Genomic DNA, 20,535 nt, shown 5'->3' on the forward strand with positions numbered 1-20,535 from the left:
GATTTTTCTAACAACTCAAACTGCATTTGAACTTCTTGGCATAATAAACACAAGTGCCATTCTATTTAACTACGATTGGTGGTTGACTCTGATGTTTAAGAACTGGCTTATATAATTTGATATATTGGATAGGATATGAACGCAATTAAATCTTTTTTAGCTATTCTATTAAATTTTAAAATTCCTGAAACATATACGCATTTTAAACATTTATAGCGTGGTATCAGTTCTACTTTTAAAAAGATATTGCTTGTAGAGTATAGTAGCAGAGTCGATCTATGAGGAATACAAAAATCCTTTCCTTCGTTTGTAAAAAAAGCTTCAGTACCAATCTTTTAAACAATCGATAAAGGCGTTTTTACCTTTCAAGATGAATCAAAATTATACTTTCAAACGCAAAAACAAATCCTATTAGGCAACGGCTCCATGGCATTGACAAACTAAACTAATGGGCTTTATTTTAAATAAACGGTAGTATTTTTTCCGTCGGAGGCTAATTAATAAATAAATCGAATGGGTTGAAGCAAAGCTTCAGAAAGTCATACAGCCCACAATCGAATGCATAAAAATTAAAATTCTCAGCCTTTCTCAATTGCTGAATCACAGTTTCGCATTAAATCCCCGATTTAGCTCCAGCCAACTGAAACTACAGTGCAATATAGATACGAATAAAAAAAGGAGCGCGGGAAATGAAAAAAGCAAACAAAATGTAAGCGTGATGATAATTAAAAATAAATACAAAGAAGAAAAAACGAAATTTACGCGTGGCTACAACTCCGAAACCGAAAACCCGCAGCAGGATCTCAGCGGATCTGATCGCACTCAGCTCCTGGCTGTGTCTGTGTGCGAGTCCGTGTGTGTGAGAGTGTGTACCCAGAGCAAGCCAAATCAATAAATAAAAACCAATTACAAAAAAAACCAAGAAAAAAGCAAAATAAGAAAGCCACGACGAGGAAACAAGGAAACAACAACCTGTACGACAGACAAGCCAGAAGGCAGCAGAAGACGACGAAAAATTGATACGAAAAATAATAAGAGTTAAAATCATTCACGACGGCGACCATAACGAACTCCGCCCTAGCAATGAGCCAGCTGGGCACCGTCTACGCCACCAAGCGAAGGCGACGCAACGGCAAGAGGTGAGTCCATGCCCCATGCCCCATGCCACAGTTCAATCCCAGAATCCGAACCAATACCGATCCGAATCCCAAGATACAGATACTCACTCGTACAGATACAGATTCAGATTTAAATGCACAGCGGGAGGCGGAATGTTTGTGAGGCGGGCTGTTGGGTGCTCTGTTATTACTGAAAGATTTCAATCAATGCGATTGGCTGCACTTGCCACTTACCAGCTTGCCACCTTGTGGCGCCACCCGCTGACGATTCATCAATCTCCGTGGCTACTGGTCTTGAATCTTGAATCTTGAATCCCCCGCATTCGATTATTAATGATCCGCTGGCCACTTTGTTGACAAATCGCCATCACCATCACCATCGCCATTGACTTTTGACTTGGCCCTCGGATGAAATGAAGGGCGGTGAATCCCCCCTTGTCGAGCGAAAGATTCAAATTGATTTGCATTATGCATGTCGGGGCAGGTTACCGTGAAATTACAGTAGCCAAACAGTTGATGGAGATGACGATGATGATGATGAACGGTCATGCTGATGATGATGATGACGGCGGCCCCTCCGGCTGTTCGCTGGGGGAGATCGGAATCTGCCTGTCCCAAGGTGCACATAATTTCTGATAATTTTGTGTACTTAGCTGCTGCAGCCGCACAAAGCATAATGTTTTCAATATAAATATATGAGAACTCACGCATTATCATGAGCAGCGCTGCTAAATATGCAGGAGGCGAGGAGCGGCAACTGCAGCCCGACCACACCCACTGGCCAAGTGCAGACCACCGATCGCTAATGTTGCGACCCCCATAATCAAGATCCACTGATCAGCTTGAGCGCCTTGGTCTTGAACGGGCGAAGAACGCGGAGTTCAGGTCCGCATCAATTAGCTTCGGCTTTTCCCAAAGTGAAGAACCAGGATCTATTTATGATAAGCACGCAGCTAATATATGGATTGGTTATCCGGCTTATCTGATCTAGCGTTTAATATGCGTCTAGTTAGTTATAGTCGGATTAGTAAGCCATTTAATAACAGTACAGTTCAATTTCAAAAATTACGTTTCGGGCATTAAAACTTACAAATATTCTTGTTTGTTGTCCTGCTTTATAAAAGTTTAATGGTTTCCATGGTTTTTTTATAACTTCTGTTTCTAAGATTTCGATATAGGTCAAAGTCCTTAAATCTTCTCTAACTCAATTATATGTGTTCGGTTCTTTCTGATAGTAATAACTTTGATATGTTATTACGATAGTATTATCTATGTATTTCCGCATATTTCTCTGAAAAGTTTACCAACTTAAAGTGAAACATTTGTTTGTTCAAGACGTTGTGTGTTGCACAGTAAGTTCCTTGTGTGCAATTTAATTCCCCTTCTCCTTAAAATTCGTTCTTATTAAAGTTCCTGGCTAGTCCGTAAAACTTTAACTTAATACGTTTCACCATCGACAGGCAGTCGCGTAATTCGCTGTTCTTGCTAGTCTGATAAAGAACAAAAAACGAAAAAAAAAACAGAAAAACAATTACGCTTTACTGCAGTTGGCAAAAGAAAAAAAACAGCAGGGCCTTCGAGGTGCCACCCCGTGGACCTGGCTGTGGACTTGGCTGTGGGCCTGGCTCAAAGCTGACACCGACTCTGACTCGCTCGACTGACGCAAAATTGTCACCTTGCCTCTCCCTGATGCAATGCACACCTGCAATTATTCGAGTGGCAGGTCGAGGGCCTCACTCTTTTAGGGTTTTGAGCCGAGCGTTGCATTTGCCCCTCGATCATAGTTTTTATTTTTTAATGTTTTTAATGAACTGATCAAAATGTGCTCGCCTTAGCTTCAAGCCGCTCAGTTTTTTACTGCAATTTAATTGAGCTCCCTAGGGCTGGGAAGCAGCTGCCCTTCGATATGCGCTCCTCACCCCAAGATACAAATATTACGCATACGCCGCATGGGTATATGCGCACAGAATTTGGCTAAGTTTGCACTTTGCGTGCAGCTATTTTATTAGGAACTTATCTATTCAATTGAATTTCAGCACTGAAAAGTTTATGCCATGGAGCAGGATGTTCCAAAATAAAAATGCTTGCATGTAATGTTGTTTATTTTACCAGTGATAAAGTAATCTTTTCAATATGTATTTATTACAATATAGTTAGACATCGCATTTAACAATGATTTTCTCCTTTCATATTTATACCTTCTGCTTTTCCATCGACCTTAATATTTCCCTGCAATTTTTTATCTGGATGATCTAGGAATTCTCGGTATTTTACTTTCCTTCCGCTCCTCCTTTACCCCAAATGAAACGACTTCAGTGCACAGTTTAATTGGAAGCCATTGCATCCGTTTCTGAGAGTTGTTGGCCATTACCACAAGTATTTAAAGTTGTGAGCTGCCCCTAACCCCTAAAACGGTGGAATCACTTTGCCCCTCGCTGTTGGGGGTTCCACTTGTTGGTTGTTATGGATATATCAGTCCTGCTTTTGCTTTATTGATTATCAGCTAGTTGTTTATGCTCTCTATGTGAGCTTAATGTTGTTCTGGCTGCAGCTATGTACAAGGGTGTGTGGGGGTATCCTCGTTATTGATTGCTGCAGCTGGCATATCCTTTGAAATGCTTCTTTAAGCTGCAGTTGTGGTGCGATGGTAATTAGCCAAGTTGCAGTTGCGATTGTTGGTCCTGGTGTTGCAGCGGTTTAAAGTTCAAGCACTCGCTTTGTATGCAGTTTGATTGAGTTGCAAAACTGGTCGGTTTAAAACTTGTTGGGTAGAAGAAATTGCCTTTCGAGCTCAAAGGATGTCCAAGGTTTATGAATTTACTATTCCATTGCAGAAAATTACTTTATGTTCATAAATAGATATCTATTAACTCAGCACAATTTTGGATTTCCCATTTACTGTGGCTTTCTTTTCTAATAGGAATACATTCTCTTTACGTTCGACCGAAGTTAATTATTTTTGTGGTGTAACTGAACCTTCAGCCCAGCCACACACAGTTTCCCACTCCGTTTGCAGCAAATTGAATTTGTGAAAATTTTGATGAATTACACTTCGCAGAGTATACGGAATGTTTCATTCCCACATGCCAGGAGATCGTTGAGTGGAAAACCGCAGCCCACTGCGACATATGTTTTGGCCGCTTCAGTCGGAGCACGGCTTTTGAGGGTCCCTATCCGTCGACCATATGGCCAGGACCTCTTGCTCGTAGGGCGCATACGTTTGGAAGTCGCAGCTCAATTTAATGTTGGTCAAACGGGCTGACCAGCCGGCGGGCGATGAATGGGTGGGTGGGGGAGACACCACATGGCCTACGGTGGTGGGTTGCTCATTAGTTGCGCCTGCGCCCTCCTCACAAAACCCGGTTCACATGGGGTTAAAAGTATCTCGGCTTGAAAGACCGACCGACTGGCGCGTTATTCTATTTAGTTAATTACAATGGAATGGGGGTGTCGGAGATCGGCAGATATATGTTACGTGTATGTGGGTTGAATGACATATGCCGGGGGATATCCTTAGAAAATACTTTCAAAGTTCCTTGCCTGAATTTAAAAAACAACTAACCGATTCATTTAAAACCAAAACCGTACCCTTTTTATGCACGATTTTCTATTGGGGACGCCGTGGCTAAAATGGCTTTAAATGCTTTTGCTACCGTCTTTGGTTAACCGTTTTCCACTGCCGCTGCAGTTCGCTTCAGTTGCTTGCCGGCGATTATCCGTCTGCCAGTGTGTGTGCCTAAGTATCAAAGTATCTAGGTGTATATGGGTATCCAAGTATCAAAGTATCCATATCTATAGTATTCGTAGCTCTCCTACTCGCCGGGTGCCTAGTGTCCGTGTGTTAGTAATTAACACCATTGCGTAATGCAGCGTATCGAAGCCTAAATAGTGCTGCTCCATATGCCAAACTGGGCGGCAGTGGGCCACAGATTTGGCCAGGAGAAAGGGGTACGCCGATATCAGCCATTAAGCGAGTGCTAGTGCGAGTGTCTCTTTCTGTCTCAATATCCCCTGCTGTCTGCTGTCTGCTGCCTGCTGTCTCATTTGGGGCAGCTACTTTGTTGCCATTTCTTGGGCTGGGTATCAGTCATGTTGGAAGGTGTTGAAGCGCTTACGGCCTTACAAGCGATTTAGTTGGTCTAAAACCATCGAATTGTCGGACTTTCTGTCTGGGCAGCGGATCAGGATCGCCGTGATGGGATCGCCTTAGTGTCAGTGAACTGAGAAAATGTTTGGAAGCGATGTGTTAGTCCACCATCCCACCATCCCATCCACTAATCCATAATACCCGGCTGACCACCTGCATTTGGCCAACCCCGAGCCTAGCCCAGGTTAGTCAGCGAAAGCAAAACAAAAGAATTTTGTATTAACCCAAAGCGTTCCATTAAAATCCACCACCGAAGTGGTGCGGCCGGCAGTAAAATTTCCAAAAGCAGCAGCAGCAGGAGGAATAGGACTAGCACCAGGAACAGGACCACAACCAGGACGCACTGTTGCCTTCTGCATATTTGTGTAGGTTTTGTGTTTTTCAGCTTTTTCGAGTGTGCGCTGAAGTGGAGCGCCCAAGGGGCTGGCCAGGAGCAACGGGCTTGGGCGGGGTGTCCTTTCGGCCTGCAGTCGGCGAGGAGGTGGTATCTGGCCCGGGCAGGTGATACTTTTAGTTACCTTTTCCCTTCCCAGCACCCTGGCCCAAAAGGGATCGTTTAACTCTGGCAGTGAGCTTACAAAAGGCTCTTTATTGCAGAGAATGGGGGCTGAACGGAGTTTCATGAAAATGTTGGCTTTATTCAGCTGCTTGAACAAATCAAATTATCATTGATGAAACTAAACCGTTAATTTCGTATTATTACGTTGGATTCGTTAATAAAATGAACTCTTAAATGTATTGGTTATATTTTATTTATATTTGATGATTTTGTTATTTAAAAAGTTACGAGTTGTTCTTGTAACGGGTTATTGTATCACATATAAATATATTAAATGGATCTTTGTTTCATGTACTACAATATATAATTATATATAATTTTAATAGATATTACTCGCGATAAGAAAAAATTAGAATAAAATGTTTCGCCTAATTAAAAGGTTCGACATGTGTTATTTGATTGCCTAAAACAGACCCAAATCAGATACAAAATTTAATAATTATTCGGTGTCGCCGGGTGATAAATGATTAAGGCCAAAATGCCAAATGCGCATCATTAGCGCACAGTAGCCCCTTTTCACCACTCTTGGCCCAATCCTGCGCCCCACTAAATCCAAAGGCCGCGCCCACCGCAGCAGGCAGGGCGGAGGGTGGGACCCGCCCCTTCGTCTTCGCCCTCTTCTTCTTGTTCTTCTCCCGCTCCTTCTTCCTGTTCCTAATTCGCCCACAACCACTCCTCTTCCCTTCCACCATCCCTGGGCGCCTTCCTTTTTGGCGTTCGCAGCTGTCAAAAGGTTTTCAAAGTTGCCTTTGCCCGGCGCTTTGATGTCGCCCCCGAGTGATTGTGTGTGTGTGTGTGTGTGTGTGTGTGTATCTGTATATTAGCTACACAAATGTATATGTGTGTATATGTCAGTAGTAGATACATTTTTTCCCAAAAGCCCACATGGCCTGGCTTTGGAGCTCCTTTTAGTGAGAGACCAAAAGAGATTCCGCTGCGCGAATCGCAAAAATGTTTAATCGATAAAATAAATGAGTTGCCTTTGCCACAGTTTAGCCTCTGTTGTTCTCGTTGTTGTTCCTGTTGTTGCTACTGTTGTTGCTACTGTTGTTCCTGTAGTTTGAGCTCCCCCGGCTGGCACAGTTGACGTTATTCTTGCGCGGAACTTCTACAACTAAAAGTATACTGAAAGCAAGGAATCGAGCTTGACACAGGGGTAATCATAAAACTAAAAACGGCCGCACACTCACACTGTCCGTCGCTATAACCGTAGTTTTATGTACTCACTGCAAGAATGTATCTGGTAGATACAAATTGCTTTTGCCCCGGTAGATCATAAACTGGAAACCGAACAGCAGCGAAACTTTGGCGATGGGAAAACTGTCGCTTTGGCCCATAGATCAAACGCGATTGTCGGCCTCTCCAAAGCCATCGATAACATTTATCACTTCATTAAGCGAACGGAACGAACATTCCTCCGCCTCTGTTTGTACAATTAATATGCAAATAAGCCCCGAGGGTCTCGGTGGAGTAGTAGGAGGGGGGAGGGCGGAGATGTACTGCTTGTGGCACCTTAATGTGGCATCAATGCATTCGAAATATGCAAATAATGCGTTTAACAACTTAATTCGGTTCACAATCCATTCAAGAAGTGTTTCGCCCCTCTGACGATTAGCGCGGGCCGTGAACCTGAGCCTGCGACCGATTCTTCCGAGATTCTCAGTCGCAGCCTTCGTTCAGATACACTGGAAAGAAATGAGAATACTAGCACAAAAGATCTGTAAATTAAGGCTACAGCCTAAAGCAACATACATAGGTGCCCGAAAAGTAGTAGTAGTAGTTGAAATCTATCATATCTAATACTATATACAACGTTTTTTAAAAGTTTTCCATATACAAATTTGAAATGTAAATGGTGATGTAAATAATTAAATGATAAATAAAAAATTGAACATTCTTGCAATATGTTTATAATCATCATGCGAATAAATGATATGTTTGAACGAATTTCCTTTGCTTCCATTATTGGTAAGCTTATTCAAAAGAAATATTATTTTATTTTACTGTGTAATTCTCTTCGACTTGGTCTCCTCCAATTCCGATCCACTTTTTCTCCTCTTTTCGCCGCCTTGTTATCTTGACAGAGTTGCGCGATCGTTTTGTAGTCGCTTTTGGTTTCAGCTACTGCCTCTCGATTCACTTTTTTCGCATTCGGGTTGACAAAATTAATGAGTTGGCCAAGCTGTGAAGCTCCCCTCGCTCCCAGGCTACGTGTGCTCCTCGTTAATTTTAACAGCTTTGGGATGCTGAGCCTTGAAATTTATGCGTGAATTTGGCGCAGATCCATTAAGTGGTCCATAGATTAGGAGGCTCCCTTGTGGCCAGATTCTGCTGGTTGTTGGGGCTAAGTGACTGGACCAAAGTTGCAGCACGGTAGCAGAGCAGCAGAGTAGCATGTTCCCCAGTTGACAGCTTCCCTAAATGGCGCTTAAATTCGAGCCTCGCTCCTATAGGCCGCTCTTTGTTTTGACATTTTTATATGCAGAAATGTAAATTCAATTAATTGTGACATTTTCACGGAATACCAATGTGACAGGTCGGATATGTCTGGCATTTTTAAATTCTGGATGTAGATACATTCGCTATCAACAAGTGGGTGGTGGTTCAAGAGTATGCAAAATCAATTTAGTTGCAGTAAAAGTAAGCTGTGATGACCCACAATACGCTGGTGTTGTTTAGAGTTTTTCGGTTTTGGACACGCTACTTGGCGTTTTTATAGGTGCCGAAAGGGTTGCCGCCAATTTTGTGGCAAGGGGGCACATCTATCAGGTGCAGTGGCGGCACGCAGCTCTCGACCAACACGCATAGGCCAAAGTCAAAAGAGCTACCAACTGATGAATGAATGAATGAGTGTCTGGTCTGGTCTGGCCTGGTCTGGTCTGGTCTGGTCTGCGTGAGTATATGAGTGTGCCAGTTGCTAACGGTTTGCTGCGATTTTGGCGCCAAATTGAGCGTGTTATGATCAACAACAACAGCAGCGGCAGCGGCAGCGGCAGCAAAAGCCACCTGAACACGCTGCGTATGCGTAATGCCTTGCATGCAAGCCGGGTAGCCGAGGTAGCCAACCGAAGGCGTAGACAGCTGAGCTGGATGCCGTGAACTCACGTGCCCCCCAAAGGATTGCGTGTCATTTGTTTATAAACATATCACACAGGCACGAGCAAGCGGCACTTTTGAAGCGGGGGCGCCGTCTGAACTCTGCCGTATGCAAATCCAAGCCAGAGGTCGAGGGTCGCCGTGGGGATTAAGCAACAATCGACACTTGCAAATGGGAACATATTCGCAAGGAAAGTTTTCGGTTACTTGCCAAATTTTGCAGATTACAACTTTTTGTCGTTTTCCTCACGCAAAAGAACTTCTTACTATTTGTAAGTTGATTTAGTTCCGTTTAATTCCGAATTCCCTTATGCTTTCTCATTGTAGAACGAATGCAAAGTGAAATGCATTTGTTATTTACTTTAATAAGGAGTAACTAGGTCATCTCAAGAAGGACATCCTATGACCAAGTTGAAAAACTTCTTCGGACTAACAGATACTTTATGCACTATAATTAATTATTCAGATCACTCGGTTTAGTTCATGTCACGTTACTATCATTTCTACATCAATAAAATACTTTACTTTTTGATTTCAAGAATAGTTCTTTTGAACACCGCTGTCCTTTAATTAGTTTTTGCGACTAAGCCTAATAAATTTACTCCAAGCTCTACAATGTATCTACCGCGCTGGACAACAGTGGGTGTGGTGCGTCGGGATTTAGGGCTTATATCGTATCTGTTAGATCTCCGGACTTTGCTTTGGCGTGCTGTGGGCGAGACGACAGCCTTGGACCTTGCAATTTGTGTCAACCCAATCGTGAGACACATATACACATATGTATATACCATCCCGGTCCGCAATCCCTTGGCTCCTCCCTCCGATCCGGCAAACGAAACCCCAATCCCAAAAGTCGTCCGCATTGTAATTTCTTTAAAAGCAATTCATTTCATAATGGGAAAAGGAAAGAAGAAATGTGAAGAAGAATGCCGAATGGGTGGGATGGGTGGCAAAGCAGGGAAGCAACGCAAATGGCGAAAATAATACATGAGGAAAAATGTATAGAAAGGACGAGGACGAGGACGAGAACGAGAACGACGATGTCGACAAAGCTGAAGGAGAATAAAAATGGCTTTTCGGGGCTGAAAGTTCGCAAGGACCGTGGAGCATACAGACACACACACACACTTCTGAAGATATCCTTTGTTGGCTAGGATTCCTCTCTAAACTCTCTCTGTGTTTCTCCGGCTTGACGTTTTTATGGCTCCCAGACAAAAGGTTGAGCCACCTTTTACCATTCCTCCGCCGCCGCCGAAAGTTCTTTACTTTTTGGAAAGTTGTTTATGGAATTAATTTTATTTCCAGTACTTGCCGTCCCACCTCTGATCCTTTGCCGTTGCTGTTGCTGTTGCTGTTGCTGTTGCTGTTGCCGTTGCCTTTGCCGTTGCCCTTGCCATTTGGCTTCCTTTTCATTCCCTCGCCATATATAGATAATAAGAAAATTATACATTTTATGCCGCGCAAACTGAGAGCAAGAGGGCCACAAAAAAATAATACACCGCATTGCCCCCAATTTGGCAGGGGCCTCAATTTGGCCCGGCTTGGAAATTATTTCTATGTCGATTCCCTTTGCTAATTCGCAGCCTTGACTGGCGTCCTCCAGTGCATTCCGATGCGTCTAACGGTTTCGTTCATCAATATAATCATGCCGCCAAAGTCCAGCTATAAAGCAATAAGTTCGCTCGTTTATCCTTTTTCGTCCAGACACTGATCATTTTCAAATTTCTTCGTAATTGGCCATTTCATTCAATGCGCTCCTTCGATTTGTATTGATTTGATGAGAGGTCTTTTGGCTCAAAGACCCCCACATTTAGCGTCGATTTGCGTAGCCACTGGAATCCTTGTGGGTCTCAGCTGGAATTCTTATCTTCTATCTCCCAACTCTTTATCCTTTGCTGCCGGGCGACAAGTTGGCATTCCTTCTCCTGCAGGACAACACCTTGGTGGCACGATAATAGGATTGGGATTGGGACTGTTTTGATATCAGCAGAGGGGATTATCCGACCGGCGACAATTTGAGGCAACATGTCGTCGTCCAGTTTTGTGACACCGAACGGACATGCCACTGACAATTACCCGGGAACCTGCTGCTGCAGCAAAAAATGTACAGGACGAGGTCCGTCAGCCAATTAACTTAACGCGACAATATCCTGCAACAGTCCACGTCCTTTTTCCCGCCACCCGCCTGTGTGTGTGTGTGTGCAGTCGAGCAAAAAGTTTTCCAAATAAACACAACAGCACACACAAAAACTCAAACGGCAAACAAAGCATCTAAAAAATTTCAAACAGTGACAAAAAAAACCACGCGGAGGGAAAAGGGTTGGAACGGCCATGAAGGGGGTCGTCTCATAAATTACAACAATAATTATATTTAATTACCGCAATTACCCATGTAATAATGTCAATGGAAACGATGAAATGATGAAACAAAAAATGATTAAAAAAAGAACACAGCCCAGCACAAAGTGGAGCCAGATGCAGGTAACTCCGAGAACGTAGCTTATAAACCCAATCCGGCATTACTGTCCCACTTATCCGCTTACGGGCAGAGATAATGATGAATTAGCGGCAAAGCTCTTGAATCCCAGTCCAACCACGAGCTTATCCAGATTGCCACCACTCAAGCCCGATTCACGATTCATGATTCCTGATTCCCCATTTCCCATTTCCCATATTCCATGCCCCGTGTCCCATCATAAACGGATTTTGCATTTATGAGTTGTGCGGCTCCAATTCCGCACAAACCCATGATAAAATATCGCATACGGCATTTGGCTTTACAATGCTACTTTCGACTCGACTTCGGGTTGTATTGGGGTTTGCCTGGGTCCTCGAACATTTTATGACATTTAATTGGAGTGGTTTCAGATTGCGGTCCGACTTCTGATTTGTTTGTGCCTGTATCTGCGCATATTCCCGTTTATGATTCGATTCATGGAAACTGTTAGAGGTGGAGCCAGGTAATGGGCCCGATTAACTTTCTTGAATCGCAATCGGAGCATGGGATTTAAAATGTGGAAATTTAATAAGTTAATTCATAGGAAGAATTCGATCGATTAGTTTAATTATGTTTAATATACATAGGTATCAATTTAGAAAAGATGGGCGGTTCGCTCTAGAGTAAGTTCTTTTTTTGAAAATTGTACTTGAAGTTATCTAAGAAAAATCTAGCTAAAAGTTCCCACTAGAGTAAAACGAAAAATGTTTATAATTACTTATATAAGTTTACTTCTATTTATTTTCTTAGACTGTGCATTCACTTACGGTACACTTTATTAATAATAGTAGAGTCAATAGCACGATTTCTCGCATTAACAGTAAATGCGATTTAAAAGTGAAATGTGCTGGTCATTAAAGGTATCCTTATCACGCATTGCAAATCCCAAAAAGGGGATCGATTGCGCAACTCACCAACTCCTTGTGGATCTACGAATACTAATCAGAGAACCAAGTGGGCATAGCTAATCGAACCCACCCACCCCTGATTGAGTGTCCGTTTTATGGTCGTAATCCTCGAGGGCCGTTGACCATCTGGGGGAGGATAGTGAGGTCCATTGTGCGACTGTTCGACTGTTATTATGTAGTTTCGGGTAACTGATAAGTGCAATTAATAATTTTGACCTTTCCAAGTTCACGCCACCGCCGTCGCCAGCTGACGCAGTCGAGGGCTCATACGCTCTATATTTGTTTCTTTTTAGGGAGCCACTTTCCATTTATGCATGAAAATTGTTTTGAATTTCCCTTTCACTCCTCGCTTCCAATTTTCATTTCACCCCCAGCCTGAAGCCGCCGCCCAAGGATGGCGTCACAAAGAGCAATCCATCAAAGCGGCATCGGGAGCGCCTCAACGCCGAACTGGATCTCCTGGCCTCGCTGCTGCCCTTCGAGCAGAACATCTTGAGCAAACTGGATCGACTGAGCATTCTAAGGCTGTCTGTTAGTTATTTAAGAACCAAAAGTTATTTTCAAGGTGAGTGCCAACTGTGAGTCCTCTGTATGCATAGAGTACGAGTATTTGGGGAAAACGCCCTCTCAACATACGGCGCGTAACGATTTCGGCCTATTAAATCGATTATGCCCGCTCTGAGGAACTCCCCGTTATGTTGGGTTCGGTTGGTCAGACTGCGGCCCAGACCCATTCCCATACCCAGACCCCAAGCAACATGACTCATAAATGATTCAAAACTAATTTCAACGCCGCGCCAGGAGGTCCTCTCCTCCCGAAAAGCGAAAAGGACCAACCGACCAACCAACCAACCAACCAACCGCCAAAGCGACCGACAGACAGACAAACACACGCACGTGTTGTTGACGGATTAAAGAACAGGAAGGAAGCCGCCAGCAGCGTGGGGCGGTCTAGAGCAAAGCGACTAGGGGCTGGAAAGCACGCGGAAAATTAGGAAAATTTTGGATCTTAAAATCATAGTGCAAAGGTGTGCCAGAAATATATTTTCCCATGATTGGTTCTAATCTAATGAATCTTACCTGGGACTTTTGATCTATTTCACAAATAAGTATAACTGCAATATCGTTTTAGGTTTCTTATGGTTTCTAGTTATCTAGTTTTAAGAATGAATACAAGTTCTTGGTTAATATTATGCCAGTTAAATAATTAGGCAGCATAACTTGTTTTCCCCAGTGCATTTGATAATGTCCGCAGCTTTGTCAGTCGGGAGCAGAATTAGGGAAGCCAGGAGCTGGAGGAACTAGCATAGATACATATAGATACTTCCCTCAGGGGTGCTTTAGACTTACTTGACCTAGGGGTAGTTGACCAGTTGAGGGGGGAAGAGGGACTCTGAGGGGTCAACATATTTGTATAATTTAAATTAATTAAAACAAATGCAATAAACTCTCGGGCCTTGATGGCTTGATTAACGATTCGCCCGTCCGAGTTCGTTGCCATTTCGCGTTTCTTTTAATGACCAACACAAAAATGAAAATAACGAAAATATTTAATTGCTTCATTCGCTTTCATTTGCGATAAATGTGGCGGGGAGATGGGCATACTCATTGTACATACATTGTATGTGTGGCACGACAACTTTAATGTGTTTTCAGTGCAGAAATAAAGCGCCTCTGAGACCGAAACACAGATCCTGCCCCATCTAACTTAAGCCCACGTGGCAAAAAAGAAGAGTGACCGGGAAAAGGTAGCAGAACTTTAGTAAATATTTTGACAATTAGCGGTCAAGCGTAGTTCAGCGTTAATTGCACAGGCAAACTGTTGGCTTAGAGGACATGTACACGAAGAAAAAGGAGCAACCGTCGGCCACGTGCCGCATTGTGCATTGTGAAAAGTCAATATAAACATTAGTTTCCTTTGCCGGCGGTGGCATCACCCGAAAGGACTCTTTCGGGGAACCTCGCAGGACACTCCAAGTTGTAGCTACAACGGCAACGACAACGACAACGACGACGGGTTAATGGACCAGAACCGTCGCGGCGTGTGCCCCGGTGAGTGGAGTGGAGTGGAGTTGGAGTAGATCCTGCCCCCGACCCTTGTTTGTTATCCTGCGAGGGGTTGTGACAACTCACAAAACACGGCGCGAGGTCAACGCTTTTGTTTTCATTTCGGTTTCGTTTGCTTGCCCAGATAGATGTTCCCGGATATTATCGGGATCATTTAATTTACAATTAGTGTTTGTTTGCCATCGAACCCTCAAACCTGGGAACGGGAATCGGTTTAGGTTTATGGGCATCTGAATGCGACGTGTGCCGCTCATGGATTACCAGCGGAAGCACTCAAGACGATTAAAATTGATTAGATGGTTGCTGGGTGGGGGATGGAGGATGCTGTCTTGGCCATGTATTCGCCAGACAATGTATATGGGTATCACTATATAAGTATATAAGTGTTGGATCCCATCTGCAGTTGCTTGACCCTGACTTGCGCAAAAAACTTTTGCTACCCGAACTTTTGCTACCGAAAACAATACGGAAAGCGAGACAGCGAGACGGCGAAAGCAAACTGGAAATGTTCTCTATACGGGAGGAAAAGAAGCGGAATTTGGTTTCTGCATTTGTTGTACTATTTTTCGGTAACCACGCCCCTTCACCGCTACCGCCCCACTCCCGATGATTTAGTCTCTTTCCTTCTGCCGTAGTTTCGTGCTTTTCTGTGCGCTTTTTCCTCTATCTCTGGGTTCGGTTTTGGCCGCAAACTAAATAATTAAAGCGCGCTGCTAATGGGCCATTGTCTTGGCCCGAATCCGATAGGGGGTGGGATGGAACTAGTAGGGGGTAACTGTCCATAATTGCCAGGGCCACCTTTCGGCTTCTGGCCATAATTGTTAAGACTCGCAATTTCTTCATTTTTAATGCCCGGTGCTCGGTGTTAAGACTGCTGTCTCTGGGTTCGACGTCTGCCTAATTGATGAGTTGCGTAATTAAGTGGCAAGGGGAGATGTTGAAACAATTGCTGAAGCACTATTAGTTGTTATGACCCTTTTGATATTGATAGTTTCTCTTTTAACGATTATTATTCATTCTATTCTATTTTCTGCGCCTAGCACGCCAAGCTTAAGCGCAGTTTTCCCCTGTCGAAAGCGAACCCCCGCCTGGCGAACTAATGCCATTAAAAAGGTAGTAAAAAGCGGGCCATAAGTAAATTGAGTTCCCAAGAAACGCCGCCAAGTGCTCTGCTATCCCATTTGAGCAGCTACTTCAAAGATTTGGTAACTTGAGATGGGAACGCATTTACATTTGCATTGGCGTTTCGCCAAGCCAATGAGTTCCCACACACGATTAAAAGAGCACTGAGAAAAATGCTAGTTTGGAGTTCAATATTCCAGAAATGCAGTTCCTACTTTACAATAAAAAATGGCTACTGATTTCAGGCATTCGTTATAGATGGATATAGGTGTTTTTGGAAAAATTAGAACTTATAAATATGCATATTCATCATATTTTATCAGCCTGCAGTATCTGTATCCCACATTTCTTCGCATAGATCTGCTGGCAAATCATGTCGCCATTAGTTATGACTTGGCCTTCGGCGCTCTTTTAACTGGTTCTCGGGGGTTCGTGGGAAGCGGCAGAGCTGTGGAAACCTGCTGGGCATATTGTGAATGAATCTGCATCGCAGGCATGGCACCTGCAACATGGGACAACTGAGCTGGGAGGCATACGAGTCACCCACCGATTATTGGCCACGACAAGGTCACTTGGTCAGCCCGTCTGGGTCTTTTCGCCCCATTTCTCCTGCAGCAAGGCATTTATGTTATTATCAAAATTGCCTACAGGCAGCTGCTCCCAATTGGCTTAAAAAGTCGGCTTGGTGCATGAGAGGGGGGATGAGGCCAAGGCTCAGTTCTTAACCTATAAACATAGTGAAGCCAGTTCCAGCGGCATTTGGCCAATTTTTCGTACATTGTAACATGACTTTCGTGCGTTGCTCCAGTTAAGGCCCATCCAGCCCCCTTAACCCTCTGCTGCCGACTGGGCTCAAAACCAGACAATGAATGGGTCGCAGTCAGGCGATGGCGATGGTGATGGTGATGGCGATGCACTTGCCTACCAGTTCCGTGTAGGTGTTGTTTCTGTTGGCTTCCACTTGGCTGGTGCGCTTGTTTGTACTCTAAGGCGTCGCATTGTCACGCCGGCCAATACTCAGCTGTTTCCATATACCCCACACAAGTGAAGCTTAAACTGGTACAGTGTATACACGTAGTATATATGTATGTACTGCTCGGGGGGACAACATTGCGTGACTTACGTAGGTCGACACCCCCGCAGTCGTTCCTCCTTGCCATCGGGTTAAAAGATACGTTGTCTAAAGGCCTAGTTCAATTTAAAGTCCAGCCAACGATGTAGCTACTTTTAAATGGCGCTTTCTGTGATTGCGTACGCACGTTCTTCAACGCTTGAACCTTCAACAGACGAAATTGATTTTTCTACGGAATTTAAATTCCTTGCAGTAAGCTGGGTTGTACCACTGTACCTAATGAAAGATATTCTTTAAATTTCTTAAAACAAAGCTGCAAAGAACTTATGTATATGTTATCAATCACAATATGGATTGCAATGTGTTTGGAAAAGCAGCTAATTTTTCCTATAATTCCTATAATGAACCCTTGAAATAGAATGTGTCTATTATTTCCAACCATACCTCCTTACGGTTATCTATCCTGACGAAGCAGACAGCTTATTTATCGGTTCCTATTTAATATTTCCCCTGCCAAACGGAAATTCACTGAACGGCCGAACCTGCAAACTAACACCTTGTATCGAGCCAACTATCCCCACCCACACGTTAACCTTTTACCTTTGACCCAAAACGGCCGTGGGGTGCATCCAAAAAGCGCTGTCACTCCAGACAGCTGCCAATGGTTGCTGGTGGTGCCGCTGCGATGCTCTGTGTGGATGGCTATGGATACCTAGGGATATATGTACATACATATGTATGTACTACCAACACCGTGGCTGTCAGTTTTCCAATCAAATCCGCTGATGAGTTTGACATTTCCATGACATATTTGCTTCTGTCGGCACGGAAAATGTTTGCCAAAATGTCAGAAAATTTAAACTTTATTTATTATTCTGCGCCAAGCCGTGCCACCAGCTCCGGACACGCCTAGTTCCAGTTCCAGCTCCATATCCATATCCAGCTCCATCTCCCGCTCCAGCCTGAGCATAATTGACGCCACCTTTGGAAGAGCGAAGGAAATGATGAGGAAAAGCGGGGAAAATGTCCGAGAGCTGGAGGTGCCGACCCGTCCCGTAAGTGCAACGTCATTAGGGCGAGAATCTTTCGGGTCTTCTTCGCTCGCTGCGCACGCTTTTCCTCTGCCATTTCCCAACTTGTTTTCACATTGGTCTTTCTCTCTGTCTGGGTTTTCTCTTTGGCCATTTGGGTGGGGTTTTCCAACGCCGCCATTTTTATGTGTGTACATCATCGAGCGGTGCGGAGAGTTTGTGACCTGCATGCCCCACCCTGATAGCCGAGATTTTGCGCTTTTCCGGTCGTTCGCAGCCCAAGATTTTCATCCACCGCCGACGGTTCACGGTGGATGGTCGTCCGTTTGTTTAACGACTCTAAGGGGGTGGGTCCTTCGAAAGATGGAATGGATGGTTGGCTCAGAGAAAATGGGGGAAAACAGCTGCAGAAAATGCGGAGAATGCGGAGAATTTGTCGTAAATTTGGTTTATACGCCATGTAATAATAATACAATGTAAGTGCAATAAAGGGCGCCATGACAGATTTTGTAACCCGAAACACCGGACGGAAAAGCGAGCCAAAACTAACCCAACCCAAATCTCTCCAACCGCCTGGCAGAAATTAATTAAATGAGTTTATGCACGTACAAAAAAATTAAAATATTCCACCAGAAATCATAAAAAGCAGCGACAAGCTACGAAATGAATGTAAACTGAGCCTAATTAAATTATGAATAATTACGGCCACGTCCTAGGCCAAGTGGCTGTAAAGGATCACGCCAGGATTACACGCACATGATGCAATTTGTTTGGGCCACATTAGGCGAAGGAGGGAGGGGCCTCTATTTGTTTTATCGCACTCTCGCTAAAATGAACAATCTTGCTACTGAGTGGAAGTGGGAGCGGGAGCGAGTCACTTTTGTTAATTTGATAAAAAGGTCAAAAAGGCCGAGATTAAAGTCAGGCGACAAGCAGGTCCAGTTTGCGGTCAACTTGGTCAGCTTGGTCAGCTTGGTCAGCCTGGCCAGGAAAAGGTGGTTGGGAGTGAGCTGGGAGTGGAGTGGGGTTTGGAATGCTAACCTGCTAATTGAAATTGAAGCCAAACTCCAAGAGTTTTTCCCGTGCTTAGGGGTTGCACATGGGTGAAAGTTCGGGGGAAATTTTCCTTGAGGCTTGCCATGCGTAAATTAACTTTGCCTTTGTTTTTATTTAAGCCGCTGTTTTATTTCGCTTCAACATTTTTTATTTCACCCATTTGCGTTGATAAAAATCATAATTTATGACATCAGCTGGCGCGGCATAAGTTTTGGCCAGGACAACACTCTTAGCCTAACCACCCTCTTCCCGAAATGAACTCCTCGCCCGAAAACATTTTACTAATATTGTGAAAATATATGAAGTTTCATTTCTTTTATCGTTTATCGCACATAAATCAATTTTTGTGACAAATTTATTATAAAAACCCGCTCGGCTCTCACAAACTAAAACTCCGCCGCCAAGAAATAAATAAACAAAACTAATGGATGGGGGGAAAATAAAATGAAATTTTCCTAGGCAAAATGGCGACCTAGTCGTCGGTCCTAGGGTTGAATAGCTCAAGGATTCAGCGGGGTGGGGGTCCAAAAGGGGGGCGAAAGTTCTCATAAAATATTACAATGACACCATAAACAATTTTTAGTACTTTGCCATAGCCGTAAATATTTATTGTACGAGAATTTTCGGGGAGCTGAGACAGGCACACATACCCATCACTGTATATATCTATGATATATTGGGTTTTTATGAAGTTACTATGGTTATGCCAGCCCGTTCTCCTCCTCGTTCTCGAGTAAGGTGGCTTTGTAAAACAATTGAGTGGCTTATTTATGGCCAAGCAATTTCCTCGAATTTATTCAGTCTTTTAAGTGAATATCAAATATTTATGGTTAATAAAATGGCCAAGAATGCTGACGTTTGTAAATTGTACATTTCTCTCTACTTTTCAACTTGCAGTTGTTATGCATAAGGATAAGGAGGATAACGGAGTCCTGCCCCACATACACGCACATGAAGGCTACAGGACACGAGAACTGGGCGCCTTCGAGCACGGCCTGTTGGATGGTGATATGTTCCTCCAGGTGAGTTCCGAGTCCAACTGAACGAACCCCTCCCTCCCCCATCAATCCATCCTCTCAATCGCCGCGATTTGTCTTCATCAGTGTGTTGCTTGATGGCTTCATTGCCCAGGATACGTGGTGTGTTTTGCTGATTGAGGTGGCTGGGGGTAAAGGGGAATAATCAATCAGCGTCTTGTTAGCCGAGAGAGTTTCCATTGATAAATACTGGGCACGCAATCGACTGGCGGTGGTAAAGGTCTGGGAAAGTCCACTTTCTCACTAATATTCTGTCATTTGTAATTGTCTGCAATTAATAAGTTCTGGAATTGATTAACCTAATTGAAAAGTGGTCTTGCACTAGACGCGAAAGCAGATCAATTTCAGGAAACGATAGTTGCTTAAATTAAATTAAATATTTATGAATGAAACCCAAACTATATAGGTATCTCTAAAATCAAACTAAAATTATTTGCATGAAGATTTCAGTCAACACAGCTTTAGCCAATTCAATAAATTGATTCAAGACCTAGTATGCATACACAATACGAATAATTCTTGATTTACGATTTCAGTACAATTAATTAGTAGTTATCATGTTGAAGTGCAACAGCTGCACCGAAGTGGAGCACACATATAAAATTATGCATTTCAAGTTTATGTGCCAAAATACTCCAATTAAATTGTCGCACAGCACACTCCCCCCTCCGCTTGCCGCTGCACTCCACAGTCGCCGCCTTGGGGCAGTTGCATGTTTTTGCTGAATTAAAAGTGCATGTGTGCCTCGGTGTGTATAGTATTTGTTTGTTGCACTGTCCGAGGCGCCAACATATGCACTTGTCACAGTCATGACAGTTTAATTTA

The 20,535-nt window shown here is 43.7% G+C and overlaps 1 protein-coding gene across 5 annotated transcripts in view; it reads left to right on the plus strand.

The window, feature by feature from the left end:
• The window catches only part of LOC120452881 (probable serine/threonine-protein kinase yakA), a 31,221-nt gene that overhangs the window by 1,225 nt on the left and 9,461 nt on the right, over positions 1 to 20,535 (plus strand). For 3 of the 5 annotated variants that reach the window (XM_039637338.2, XM_039637332.2, XM_039637335.2), the window contains exons 2-4: positions 631 to 1,139; positions 12,700 to 12,890; positions 19,571 to 19,695. In XM_039637338.2, the coding sequence (XP_039493272.1) occupies positions 1,084 to 1,139; positions 12,700 to 12,890; positions 19,571 to 19,695 (372 nt within the window). In that variant the 5' untranslated portion in view covers positions 631 to 1,083. Of the gene's footprint in view, positions 1 to 606; positions 1,140 to 12,699; positions 12,891 to 17,488; positions 17,642 to 19,570; positions 19,696 to 20,535 lie in introns of those variants that run through there. The other 2 variants (XM_039637333.2, XM_039637336.1) reach the window with 2 other exon arrangements.

The sequence above is a fragment of the Drosophila santomea genome, chromosome 3R (assembly GCF_016746245.2).
Source record: "Drosophila santomea strain STO CAGO 1482 chromosome 3R, Prin_Dsan_1.1, whole genome shotgun sequence".
Lineage (NCBI taxonomy): Eukaryota > Metazoa > Arthropoda > Insecta > Diptera > Drosophilidae > Drosophila > Drosophila santomea.